At 38.4% G+C, this 13,300-nt stretch overlaps 3 protein-coding genes across 4 annotated transcripts; 1 reads left to right on the plus strand and 2 right to left on the minus strand.

Annotated features, from left to right (window-relative positions):
* Positions 1-133: 133 nt before the first annotated feature.
* Positions 134-5,470, minus strand: LOC108821961 (uncharacterized). 2 transcript variants are annotated; one of them, XM_018594965.2, is made up of 11 exons: positions 5,336-5,470; positions 5,063-5,122; positions 4,530-4,991; positions 4,378-4,439; positions 4,177-4,282; positions 3,958-4,039; positions 3,801-3,881; positions 3,341-3,682; positions 2,913-3,079; positions 1,998-2,824; positions 134-1,772 (listed from the first exon to the last, which is right to left on the minus strand). In XM_018594965.2, exons 2-11 carry the CDS (start codon positions 5,110-5,112, stop codon positions 331-333), a joined length of 3,621 nt encoding a protein of 1,206 aa, XP_018450467.2. In that variant the 5' UTR covers positions 5,113-5,122; positions 5,336-5,470; the 3' UTR covers positions 134-330. The 2 variants fall into 2 exon arrangements, with proteins under 2 accessions (XP_018450467.2, XP_018450466.2); XM_018594964.2 differs by having other exon boundaries at positions 3,958-4,081.
* Positions 5,471-5,649: 179 nt separating this feature from the next.
* Positions 5,650-7,454, plus strand: LOC108821962 (uncharacterized). The gene is made up of 5 exons (XM_018594966.2): positions 5,650-6,065; positions 6,156-6,215; positions 6,299-6,701; positions 6,779-6,911; positions 7,022-7,454. Exons 1-5 carry the CDS (start codon positions 5,687-5,689, stop codon positions 7,175-7,177), a joined length of 1,131 nt encoding a protein of 376 aa, XP_018450468.1. The 5' UTR covers positions 5,650-5,686; the 3' UTR covers positions 7,178-7,454.
* Positions 7,455-10,026: 2,572 nt separating this feature from the next.
* On the minus strand, positions 10,027-11,270 carry LOC108821965 (transcription factor MYB72). The gene is made up of 3 exons (XM_018594968.2): positions 11,132-11,270; positions 10,914-11,043; positions 10,027-10,830 (listed from the first exon to the last, which is right to left on the minus strand). The coding sequence occupies exons 1-3, from the start codon at positions 11,268-11,270 to the stop codon at positions 10,167-10,169; spliced, it is 933 nt and encodes a 310-aa protein (XP_018450470.1). The 3' UTR covers positions 10,027-10,166.
* Positions 11,271-13,300: the final 2,030 nt, after the last annotated feature.

Consider the following 13,300-nt stretch of genomic DNA (forward strand, 5'->3'; position numbering starts at 1 on the left):
AACATTAGGTTTCTCATGAAGGGTGGTGCGTACCATGAAATAATGTCACTCTGGTAAAACTTAATGAAGCATTATCAAATATTTGTTGTTGTTCTTTACTTGCTAAATAAAGTTGTGATTTTATGTCCGACAGTTCTCCCAAAAAAGAAAGTTTATCCAATTATTATCAACATAAGAAAATACAAAAGACAGTTGCTCAAAAAAAAAAAATACAAAGACATCACAGCAGCCACCCCAGGTAAGAAAATTAGCAAACTGACAGAATATGTGTTTACTCACCGCAGATGGGTGAAACTACACATCCAGAAACCCAACTGGTGCGTGAAGTTACTACTTGGCAGTAGAGTTGGCCTGTGGCGCTGACGGAAACACAAAGACACTTGAAGCAATCGTAGATGGCTGAAACTCAGCAGAATATCGCACTGATGTCAAAGTAATTTTGGGGAGTTGCTGTTGACCGCAAGTCAAGGGCACTAGCTTATAACTTAAGACGTGTTCCGACTTGGGTAGGACTGAAACCGTATTACTGTGAGACCCAGACAGGACAAAACTCTGTGCATCAGCCAGAGCAAACTTTGCTTCTTGGAGCAACTGTGTCTGGTTGCAGATTGTAATGGCGTATGTGAAGGATTCTCCAAGAATTGCATACGGAGGACAGTTCAAACTCATGACCAGTGGTGATGCATCCACATTTACTTCAGGGAGTTTGTGCTTCGTTGAAACACATGCTTCTTCTGTGTTACCTCCCTGCCTCCTCCATTTCAAATGTACTGATCCCAAACTAAGCTTCGGGGTTCTCATTGTTGGTGTGACTGTGAAAACCTTTTTGAACTCTTCTCCTGGCGCAAGATTAGCAGAACCTGAGGTTTCTCCACCCCCACCCCCCTGCTGAATCAAACATGAAGTTTTCCCTTGCTCATCATCCAATTCAATCGACATGCACATCAGTTTCAGTGCTACCTCTGTGCAATTTTTGGCACTGACAACTAAGACGCTTTTTTCGTTCAGCGGCAGAGAAGAAATGTCTTCAGAATCAGGGGCCGGCTTGATCCTATTGAGCAATAGGTGATCCCTTCTATATGGCAGCATAAACCGATTGGTAATGACAAGAGGCATCTTTCCTTCAATCTGCAAGCTCTTGTGTATGTGAACTTTCTGGGCATTAGCTTCATTGCCTTGTGGCAAATAACCCAATGACACAAAAAGCATAACAGGCTTGGCTCTATGCCACTTGATTTCTAGTTTGCAGGACCACGATTCCCCTTCCTTCAGGTCTGGAACAGATACCAGCCCAAAAGATTGCTGTATTTTCTTTATGTTACCTGTTTCAGACTCGGATTCATCGTTGCCCTCGGCCCCATCAATACCACAGATTTCCACATGATGGCTTTCTAAAGAGAATGGTTCTGCTTCTCTTGGGCTAAACAAACCACCACCACCCACATCAACTAGATTGATCTTCAATTCACCACTGTATACGGCATGACCCTTTGAGGTTACCACAATAGGCATCGTAAAGTTTTCTCCAACTAGGGCAGGACCAGAGGCACCTAGACTGACGTCCACCTGTGGTTCAGGTTCTTCAACTTGAGTAGCTTTCTGGCCAAAGACTGCAAGAATTGGGTCCTTTGTTGGCAAAGACTGCACACGATTCTCATGCTTCCAGGCAGGCGAATCCTCCATTGCAGCAGGACTCTCGGCTCTTGAACAGATCGTGAAACGAGGCCCCAATTTTGCGAGAATAGAAAGACACTCAAGCTTGCCGCTTTGCTCTGCAGATTAAAAAAAAAGAAGCAAATGTCAGAAAAAGGAAGGCAATCAAAATCCTAAAAGCAAATGGAAAACCAAGTATATAGCAGATTACCCCTTGATTCCATAATACAGATACAAATTATCAAGATTCACATTCAGTTATGTTAATTGGTAACTATGATTTGAAAAGTCCATAACAGGTTTGACTTCTAATGAATAGACTGCAATCTTGAGATCACACTAACCAGGCTTGATTGCATATGTCAACCTTAACCAATTATTTGGCACAAGCACCAGCGACGGCTCATTCTCTACTTGGCTACCACTTTGCACAGTGCTAAGAGGCCTCTGGGAATTTCTGATGACAAAATTGCACTTAGATTGATTGAACTGAACTTCTAGATGATCTATGTCGACTGGAAGAGGTAGATGAGAAAGAAGTGACAACGTAATAGAGCACAAAGCACGAGGCTTGATCATTTGCTCATGAAAAGCAACCGAAGCTAGGAGAACAGGTCTCAGAGGACTGACGAGATCAATCTCAAGATGAAGAGGGCTATCACTGGCTAATTTGAAACCATTTTCTCCGGTAGATGTTGTCTGCTCAGTTTCAGGACACATAAGAGTAAAGACTTCTCGATGTATACTTTCTCTTCTTGAAACAGTTGCAGGACCCCCAGGACCATATGTTTTGTTTCTCAAGTTCCCAAAGTCGTCACAAGATGTTACAGGCAGTGCAACCATTTCAAGAGACAACTCTACAAAATCTTTAAGCGCACCAAGGTTTCTCGAACACTCCCTTAGGTAACCCAATACCTCCCAGAGCAAAGATACCCAACCTTCTTGTCTGTACAAGTTTGCAGCAATATCAAAAAAGAATTTTGCGTTGCTAGGATCAGATGATCCAAAGTACTCCCGGGCTATTTCAAATGCACAAAAAGCAGCCATCCTCCGGGATTTAAGGTTGGTAAACGATTCATAAGATTTCTTCAGCCAAGCAACAATTTCAAAGGAATCCTGAAATCGCTTTGCTTCTGAAATTGCATACCGTATGTACTCTTCATCCGTTATACTGCGAAAACATTAGTTAATCATACCTTAGTAGAGGGTAGCTTTGTTAAGTTGTTTTTTACACATATATGTGGGGTGAATATACTTACAAGTGGAGTGTTAACGCTTCTCCCTTCTCACGTAACTGAGAAAACTGACCCACATAGACCGAAGGAGTAATAGACTCTGAGCTGCCATCAATTTCTTGAGCTGCTACGGAGATTGACAACAACTGTGCCAGGGCAGATTTCTTATTCTGCAAGTAATGAGCAGCCAACTGTGGGGAGAAGAAGTTATTTTTCCCGAAGATAAGAAAATATTATAGTTTACGCATAGTGTACTAGGAACATAATGAGTTTAGAAAATTCCGAGAAGGAGAAACAAATTTAGCGGATGAAAAATCCAACATTTGGTTTGAGATAGGTGTATAATATTGTTTGGGACAAATGGGAAACACGTATACAAATTGAACACTAAATAAAGCACCAAGTGTAGATTATGTTCTGAGTAGGAGTTAGATATAGAAAAATGGACTGACCTGATAATAATAGGCAGGATAAAATTCAAATTCAGTCAAAGGTATCTCTGCAGTTCCTTGGTTTAAGGATGAAAAGCCCTGAACAGTAGCCGAGCTTGTCTCCAGCAACTCAGCAAAGACAAGAAACTGCCTACTCATCCATTCCCAGTGGAGAAAAACATATTCAGTGGATCCAACAACCTTGTCATATGATGATTTATGTTGATGAAACCATATGACGGCTTCTGTGAGCTTTCCACCGTGCAACAAAAGCGTAGATATCTTGAAATGCAATTGCTCAGCTATGGTCTTAATCTCGACCAAGCGTTGTATTGCAGGCAACCTAGTTGATGTGCCGATCATCTGTTTGCATAAAAAGATATTTCAAAATGTGTAGAAACCGAAGACATATATATATAACATAATAAAACCAAGAACCAGCAAAGTCTTGGCAAGAAACAGAGTAGGAAAGAAAGAGGACCTCGTGCAAGGAATGGTAGGCGTCCTCATAGAACTTCAAGGCCTCACCCCAATCTCTACGAAACTCAGCATATACAGCGACCTAGCATAGGAGGAGTGAGTGAGCCCTCCTTTACTTAGAAACAAAAATGATGAAGAGGTAAGTGAAAAAGGGTTACTTTGAAACAATAGCGAACAATCAAATCAAGAGAAGCGGAACTTTTTTTTTCGATGCGAGTTTTGATTCTCCTAGCTTCTTCTCTGTAATACGAAAGGGCCAACTCTGAAAACGCAGAAGCGATTCTGCGAAAAACATATATATATATAGGTAGCGTGAAGGAAAATTAAACCTGGGGGTGGGTGGAAAATAAAGAAGAGGAGAAGAAGATTAATGGTACCTGGGGAGGGAGATAGGGAGGTCAGAGTGGTTGAGGAAGAGGACGTACTTAGAATCTAATTCTGCACGCTTTCGCAATGCGAGTAGACGATCTTCGCTGATTACCTCTAGAACAAGTAATGATGATGAAAGGATAATAAGCGGAGGAGGATATTCTTATTATTAAAATGAAAATGGAGAAAACGCAGGCAAGGCAGGGTACCATGGGGAGAAGACTGGACCACAACGACCACAAGTTTGATGTTTTTGGGACGGATAACGGATCTGTGCAAATGTAGGGAGTGGAGGTTGTGAAACAAACAAAGAAACAATGAATAAATAAAAAGGGAAAGAGATGAAGGAGAGGGGACGTACTTGAGGGTGTCAAGAGAGGAGCAGACCTGTAGCCATTGAGTAGGATCGCCGAAGATGTGATTAGAGGGGAAGAAGGCGGCGACAAGAGCAGGGACCTTGGTGCGATGCTTAAGCAACCAGTCCCGTTTCAAGATGCCAGAAGGAAGGGTAGGGGAGGAGGAATCAGAGCTTAGAGGATCTCTGAAGGAGGAGGAATGGGAATGATCATGAGGAGGAGCAAGGAGGAGAGGGAGATGAGAGAAGTCGGGGAAGGCGAGAGCGTTGATGGGAGGCTGCTGGGAGTGGAGATGAGTAGTAATGGAGGAGTGTAGCTCTGAGCATCCGAAGAGAGCCACCAGACTTACGGGCGGCGTCCTGAGCTCTTCCGGGTATTCCTCCTCCATCTTACTTCCTCCTGTTGTTTTTGTTCTTGGGGGATCATCATCATCATGGATCATCTTGGCCTGCTGCTCTCCCTCGAGTCTGCACGTCGAAATATACAATTAGGCAAAATCACAAGAGGGGAATAAAAACAACAAATGGTAGGAACTTACACTACTTCATTGAGCTTCTGCTCCAACTGTGTACCTTCTTCTGTTGCCATGACTCACTCCCTATAACAAACCCAGACGAAATGATTATGACACCAAATAGGCCAAACTTATAGAGAGAGCATTAAGAATATAAGCATAATGTCAACAAGTCCAAATGTCATAGATTCAAGTCTCTCTATAAAAGCATATTATAAGCGTTGAAAATCAATGGATGACGAAGCACAGATCAAACTAATCGAAACGAAATCAGATAAGAAAGATCTAAATCCGAACCTTGAGTTTTGAAGGATGAGAGCATAAGAGTGCTTAGAATCCTGAAATCTTCTTCTTCTTCCCAAGTCGGATCTAATCGGAAGAGAAGAGCCTTGTGCTTGTGCTTGTGCTTGTCTTTTTTTTTTTTTTTGTCACAAGTGCTTGTGCTTGTCTAGAGAGAGAGAGAGAGAGAGAGCACTAAAATGGGCTACGTGCTATTTCTTATTGGGCTGGTGGACTTATAAAATCTTTTTCTACGAATTTGGGCCACACTCGCATATAGGGGAAGTATCGCAGTCAAAGCACAAATATGAGTAAAGTTAAGGGGCCAATCAATTAATATATCTTTTGCAAATTCCGGCGACACCTAAAATGGCCTCCTCCTTGTCTCCGTCGTCGTGTCTCGGAAACCTCTTTCTATCGCCTCCTCCTCATCCCTTATCCCGGAAAAGCACTCCAATCTTTGTCGGCGTCTCTCGGGTGCGGAGGAGGCCGACCAGCGCGCTGAGGGAATGGCGGGAGTACGAAGAGGCTGTGAAGAGAAAAGATCTGGCGGGGGCTCTCAGATTCCTCAAAACCGTCCAAGTCATCGATAAACAGCCAAGTGCAACTCCTCCTGCTCCTGGGGGTCTTGATTGGGAGGTATTAGATGCGTGTTTGAATGCAGATGATATGAGACTTGTCGGGAATGCCTTTAGGTTTCTCAAGGACAGAGGTCTTCTCCCCAACTTCGCCAAGTTCTCCAATATTGGTCCGTAAACTCGACTTCTTCATTTCTTCCCCTTTGATTGATTGATCGATCAACCAATCTCCCAATTGATTTGATTTGATGGTGTCTCAGTTTTGGAGGGCACAAGAGAGGTCACACCTACTGTCCTCATGTCTGCAACCGGCTTGGAAGGTCTTCCGTTCACTCACCTGCTGCTTTGATTCATTACTCTCACTCCACCTACTCTACTTAACTTTCTTTTTTTTTTTTTAAAGTGAGTAAACTTGCACCGAAGAAGTGGGGTCTCTCTGATAGCTCCAGCATTGCTTTGGCTGCTTTTCTCGGTGGAATCTCCTATCTTCTTTCTCAGGACATTGATCTTCGCCCTAACCTTGCTGCCCTTTTGGCTCTTGCTTTCATGGATTCCATTCTTCTCGGTGGCACCTGCTTTGCCCAAATTTCATGCTACTGGCCTCCCCACAAGCGTCGTGTCATTGTTCACGAAGCTGGTCATCTTCTTGTTGCATACCTCATGGGCTGCCCTATCCGTGGTGTCATTTTGGATCCCATTGTTGCCATGCAAATGGGAGTTCAGGGTCAGGCTGGAACCCAATTCTGGGATCAAAAGATGGAGAGTGAGATTGCTGAGGGACGGCTTAGCGGTACCTCCTTTGATAGGTGATAGATTACTAGTTTAAGCTGTTCTTCTTTCCCTCCCATTCGCAACCCTGATGCTGGTTCCGTTTCTCTCTTAGGTATAGCATGGTTCTTTTTGCTGGTATTGCAGCTGAAGCACTTGTTTATGGTGAGGCTGAGGGTGGGGAGAATGATGAAAATCTCTTCAGGAGCATCTCCGTACTCCTGGAACCACCATTATCCGTGGCTCAGGTCTGCTCTCAGTCATACATCTGACTTGATCTCACTAGTATACTCGCTTCCACTTTTCTTGCACATATTGTTGAGCATTCCCAATGTGTACGTTCTATTATACACTGCAGATGTCGAATCAAGCCAGGTGGTCTGTCCTACAATCTTACAATCTGCTCAAGTGGCACAAGGCCGCACATCGCGCCGCTGTTGAAGCTCTGCAAGTGGGAAGTCCTCTTAGCATTGTGATACGAAGGATTGAGGAAGCTATGTCTCCAACCAGCTGACAGAAGCAGATAAACTCAGAAATAAACAACCTGGAATGGCGACAAAGATGTTGTATTTTTTTGGATCCATGTTCAAGTAAGTTAAGTATTTTATCCACTGAGGGAGATGTTGAGGACGTGATAGTAGTAGTCTTCTCTTGCCTCATAATTACTCACATGTTCAAGCAAGCTTTTGATAGCTTCAAGAAATTGGTTGTACAGTAACCAAAACTGTGTAGTTAGTTGCATTATTGTATCTAAACATAAAAAGTGTGGCTATTACAAACTCTGACCACTATCATTCTTGTTGTTTCAATTTTTGAGTACACACTTTGACGATGATATGCACCACTATACTAGAAATGGAAAAAAGCATACACCATAAGGGCAGTGTTGGTTACTTGATGGATAAAGAGAGTAACCCAATTGTTGCCAGCAGAGCAGAGGAGATCTAGGTTCTGGGATACAGCCAACTAGCCAAGCTATTAAGTTAAGGAAAAAAACTATTAAGTGCAAGAGTTTGCCGACATCACCTTTGCTCTGTTTTCTTTCTGCTCTTTTTCGACGTCATGTTTTGGCTCTCATCTCGCATTATAGATGTCAATTGGGCGGGCCGGGCGGGTTTGAACGTGTCCGAATGGGTTTTATTTTTTTGCTGGACATATTTGGTCGAAACCTAAATAGAACCATGTCCAAATGAGACCAAAACCAAATAAGACCATGATTTATTACATTTGTTGGGCTGTCCATGGGCCTATACGACCACTTAATGTAAACAACACAATTTTTCAGTTTTAAAAAGTAAAATTCATACAAGTTCTAAACTTCATGTTCTAGACTTCATAAAAACACACAAGTTCACAAAAGATAAATTGCGTTTTCTATTTTGGCAAGAAATTGCGTTTTTCCGGTTTTTGCGAGAAATTGTATTTTCCGGTCTTGGCGGAAAATTGTGTTTTTCCAATTTTTGCGAGATTTATGTTTTCGGTTTTGGCGGGAAATTGTGTGTTTTCTGGTTTTACGGGAAATAGTATTTTTTGGTTTTTGCGGAAAATTGTGTTTCCAGTTTTAGCGAAAAATTATGTTTTTTTTTCTGGTTTTGGCAGGAAATTGCGTTTTTCCGGTTTTGGCGGGAAATTGAATTATTCAGTTTTGGTGGGAAATTGGGTTTTCGGTTTTGGTAGAAATTGATTTTTCCGGTTTTGGCGGGAAATTGTATTTTTCGGTTATGGCGAAAAATTTGGTTTTTACGGTTTTGGCGGGAAATTTGATTTTTTTTTATTTTAGCGGAAAATTGTATTTTTCGGTTTTGGCTGAAATTACGCTTTTCCGGTTTTGGCAGACAACTATATTTTTTCCGGCTTTGGCGGGAAATTATGTTTTTCAGTTTTGGCAGAAATTATGTTTTCCATAATAAAAATCACACATAAACAGTTATAAATCAAACCTTTAGGCTTCAGGAAAATGTCGAAAAAAATATTGAGTTTTTCCCAATTTGCTAAACCTAGACATTTTAGATTTTTGGACCGCCTATTGTCTAAATGGTTAAGTCCAGTATTGTCCATGATATAATTGGGGTTGTCTATGTGGACAAAAATTTAGTTACAGACCAAAATAGACATGCCTATTTTAGACCATATCAATTTGGACACGGGCTGCCCATTTTTATCCCGTCCATTTGACATCTCTATCTCGCATGCTTTTTTTCGGTCTGCTTCACACCGTGCATATATTTATCTTTGTGGCTTCAAAAAGGTGGATCAAGGTCATTGGAACTAGAATCTTTTTCGAGACTCTTGGAAAAAATCGGGTCTCTACTCGCCGCTTAGATCCATGAACCGCCTCTCAATAACTTCAGTAAAGAGGCTTACATGAAGGCTTATCGTAGTGATCCCTTCCTCCTTTCAATACATGTGTGTCACCATTTTTGCTATATAAATTCCATCTTAAATAGTTTGTGTTTTACTTTCCCAAAATAGTATAATTTTTTTTGAAATTCTTTTAACAATTAACATTCTTTTTGTGTGACAGTCGAGTGTATAAATAATATTCTCATAAAATTATGCAATTAATTACGAATAACTCTTTAATATATTATTTTGATTAACCTAAATTTATCACATGTTTATAGAAAGACCCAAACTAATTAAAAAAAAATAGATGCATTTCATGGATAAATAATACTTTTGGATATTCAAATAAACCGAAAGAAAAAGTTATATCCATATCCAGGAACAATATAATTTAGTTTCTCAAAAAATAGGTAGATTAAACCTAAAACGTATGTCTCAGGTACTATTTAATAATTTTGCCATAGAAATATAATTTTGATCCGTAGAAAGTGAGAACATTTGCGCCCAAATATAACCAATTTGTAATATTTTTAAAGGTATTAGAAGTCAATTTGTGTCATATATGTATATAAGTCAGTTACAAAAAAAAAATATGTATATAAGTCGTAGAAGCTTCACAACTTTCAATTTAGTATTTGATGTGATTTGATTTTTAATGGAATTTCAGATGATTTTAATAAGTTGCAGAGATTTAGGTGATTTTTGTTAAACTACTCTAGAATATCACCTAAAACAATGGGATTTGAGTTTTATTTTTTTTAACTAAGAAACTCCACCCAAACACCCTAAAATCACCTCAAAACTTTAAAATCCCACAACTTAAAATATTTTCAATAACAGTGGATTTCAGAGTACTTTACGAAATGTCAAGTTCAATAACAGTGGATTTTAAATGAGTTTTTAAAATTCATGTTTGAATAACAGTGAATTTCTCATTTTAATATAAATCACCTGAAACTCTCGGTTGAATACATTTCCCTTAGTTATTTTGGTGAATCCAACAAAGTGAGGTCATCAAAGTATAATGTCAAAGTTGAAGAGATGATGCATATAGGTTTATAAATACAGGTGATATTTGTAATATTAAAAGTTTTTTTTGAGAAATAATATTCAAAAGTTAAGACAACACTCATCAGGCATTATGGTCGTGCATTTATTCATAGGCATACTTCTCCGAGCAAAGTAAAGTCATCAAAGTAAGTTTGGTTGTCCATAAAGCTGAGCCACTCGTCGAACTCTTCACTAGTAGGACTAGGCGTAGGCGAGTTTGATTCAACCAGCTGCGACCACAAATCAAATTCTCCGTTTGTTTCTTCAAATCCGCAAGGAATTTCCGGTTGAGAATGATCAAATGGTTGCAGTTCGGTTGCCTCTTGAGTCGCTCCGCCTGTATTGTGAAACCCGGTTAAGGTGTGAGTCTGAAGAAGCGAGTCTAGTGGTTGCACTGGCAATAACGTTTCGGTTGTTTGAAGAAACGCTGAGGTTATATCATCAAAGTCGTCAAGGTCGAGAAGGAGTTGGATCTCCTGGAGTTCATTAGCCTCATGAAGCTCTGGCTTTTTGTGCATATTTTTGCCGTGGAGATGAGACGAGGAAGGTGAGTCTTGGCTCTCATTATCCCTTGAATTTCCTTCTTCTTGGACGACGGCATAGTTCTTGTTTTGATTTGCTTCTGTGGTTCGATCTTGAGGGCAAGAGATGGATGAATAAGAAGATGAGCGAGATGAGTTGGGAAAGAGTCGTTTCTTGAGATGAGTGTTCCACACGTTTTTTATCTCGTTGTCGGTTCTTCCTGGTAAATAGGACGCGATCTTTGACCACCTGATCAAATATATATATGTTAAATTAGTCTATATCGCAAAGCAAGAAAGATGGTAGCTAGCTAGGGATTCGTGTAGACAAACTTGTTTCCAAGGGTTTGATGGAGGTGAATGATGGCACCTTCCTCCTCTTTGCTGAAGTTGCCTCGCTTCACGTCCGGTCTCAGATAGTTTATCCATCTCAGTCTACAACTCTTCCCACACCTCATCAATCCTATCATGCGTTTGATTATTATAACTTCTAACTGTTACTATATAGTATCACTGGAACATGCATGAATATATTGAGAGACTATACTGACCAGCAAGTTTGGGAAGAGATCTCCAGTTGTGATGGCCATGTTTCTGAATGAAAGTGATGAGAGTAAGATCTTCTTTTGGGCTCCATGGCCCTCTCTTTACTTTGCTCTGGTCACAGCATGGTGCTCTTCCTTTCCCCATTCTTAACGTCCCACTTTCGCAATATAATTACAATTAGTGTATATAATTGCTGTGTGTTATGACTTGGTTACCAGGAGTTTATATATGATCATAGATATAAACCCTACGTCAGATGTTATATTTTATGGGGTGTCCACGAGGGGCCCAACTACCATATTATTCACAACATATAAGAGCAGCCACGACGGAGGCTCACAACGAATCTTTAGCGATGAATCATAGATGTATTAGATTAGAATCATATTATTATAGTCAAATGTTCTAAGGATCAGTCTTTAAATAAGGAATTTAAGAATTCAATTATTAGCCGCGTGGCGTTTTGTCATTGGGTGGGTCGAAACATGTGTTTCATTTAAAAAAAAAATAGATCTCATTCTCGACTGAAGCCAGCCGAGAAAAAAAAATTTGCTCTCAACGAGAAAAAAATAGATCTCATTCTCGGAATCATCTTCACGATACGCGTATACATGAACAATTGAAAAATGATTTAGTTGAAAATATTTGGAACAAATTTAGTGATGAAGATTAATAATTATTGTATCTTTATATTAATTTATGCAATAAATAAAAGTTTAAATTTCACATATCTAATAAAAATTAAATTTCACTTAAAAAAAATATTATTTTTATTCCTAAGAACTCCTATTTTCACTAGAGTCCTTAACTATTCAAAAAAAAAATTAAAATAACCATAAAGATTCCAAAAAAGAGTCAACCATTGTGGATGAGCATCATTATTGCTAAATCCTTAACATTGGTCCTTAATATACATATATGTATATGTATATATTATATATGCGTATGTAATTGTTTGCTAAGGATTTTACGGAAACCGAAACCGTAAATTCCTTAATTAAGAAACTTTCGGTTTCGGTTTCCGTAAAGTCCTTAACAAACAATTACATACACATATATAACATATACATATACATGGATTAAGGACCAATGCTAAGGACTTAGCAATAATGATGCTATCACTCCATTCAATAAAATTATCTTATTAATCAACTTAAGGCACTTCATACGTACACAGAACCAAAGCATGGAATTGAACGGTCATCCAAGTGATCATCGTGACCCTCTATTTTATAAATGTTTCTGATATTATTATTAAAACTATCAAAGTTATATTTTAGTGTTATATATTTTGTAACAGTTTAATATTATTGTTTAGGTTCTTATCACTTTATTAATATACAGTAATTATTTTTAGACATTTTACATTTTTATTAATTTTTATTACATTTTCAAGTTCGACACAATTAATTCATAATTTGATCAAATAAATAATCTTCTTCAAAATATGATTTTGAAAATACATAGCTGTAGAAATAAAAATTTAAAACATGTTAACTACTTTATTTTTGTAGACAAATATTACTTACTTGACATATTTTTACCTGTTTTAAAGGTAAATAATAATTTATTTAAATGAAAGTATTTTTAAAATAAATAGGTTTTACGAATTTAATATAATTTCATATTTATTTGTATAATACTTTTATTTTAATATAATATAAACTATAATTATAAATTTATAAAAAATAACATATAATTTTCATTTTTCGTTTTATAATAAAATTTAGTTAATATTATATTACTAATTATGAAATCAAATAATGCATTATTTAATTAAATATTTATAAGATTTTGTAAAATTTTGGTAGATTTTGTTTTCAACAGATTTAGTTATAACTAAAAATAAAAAATAAAATTTATTGTTTTATATTAGTATTCTTAATAATTATTTTTGATGAAATATGAAATTTATTGATCAATGTAAAGAATAGGCATGTACAAGTAAAGAAAAAAGCCTAAAATTTTTCACAAGGGTAAAGTTTGTATTTTCCTATGTATTAAGCTAAAACTTCAAACCATGGTTCCATCAATCCGCTAAACTTATGATCTGCCTTGTAACAGAGAGACATACTCCTGTTGCGCACTGCCTTATCAATGATCCGGACAACTTGATCCACCGTGCGGAAGCTATTCTGATGTCTCCACTCATTCCTTTCCTTTTGTATATGATA

The sequence above is a fragment of the Raphanus sativus genome, chromosome 8, assembly GCF_000801105.2.
Source record: "Raphanus sativus cultivar WK10039 chromosome 8, ASM80110v3, whole genome shotgun sequence".
In the NCBI taxonomy this organism is placed as follows: domain Eukaryota; kingdom Viridiplantae; phylum Streptophyta; class Magnoliopsida; order Brassicales; family Brassicaceae; genus Raphanus; species Raphanus sativus.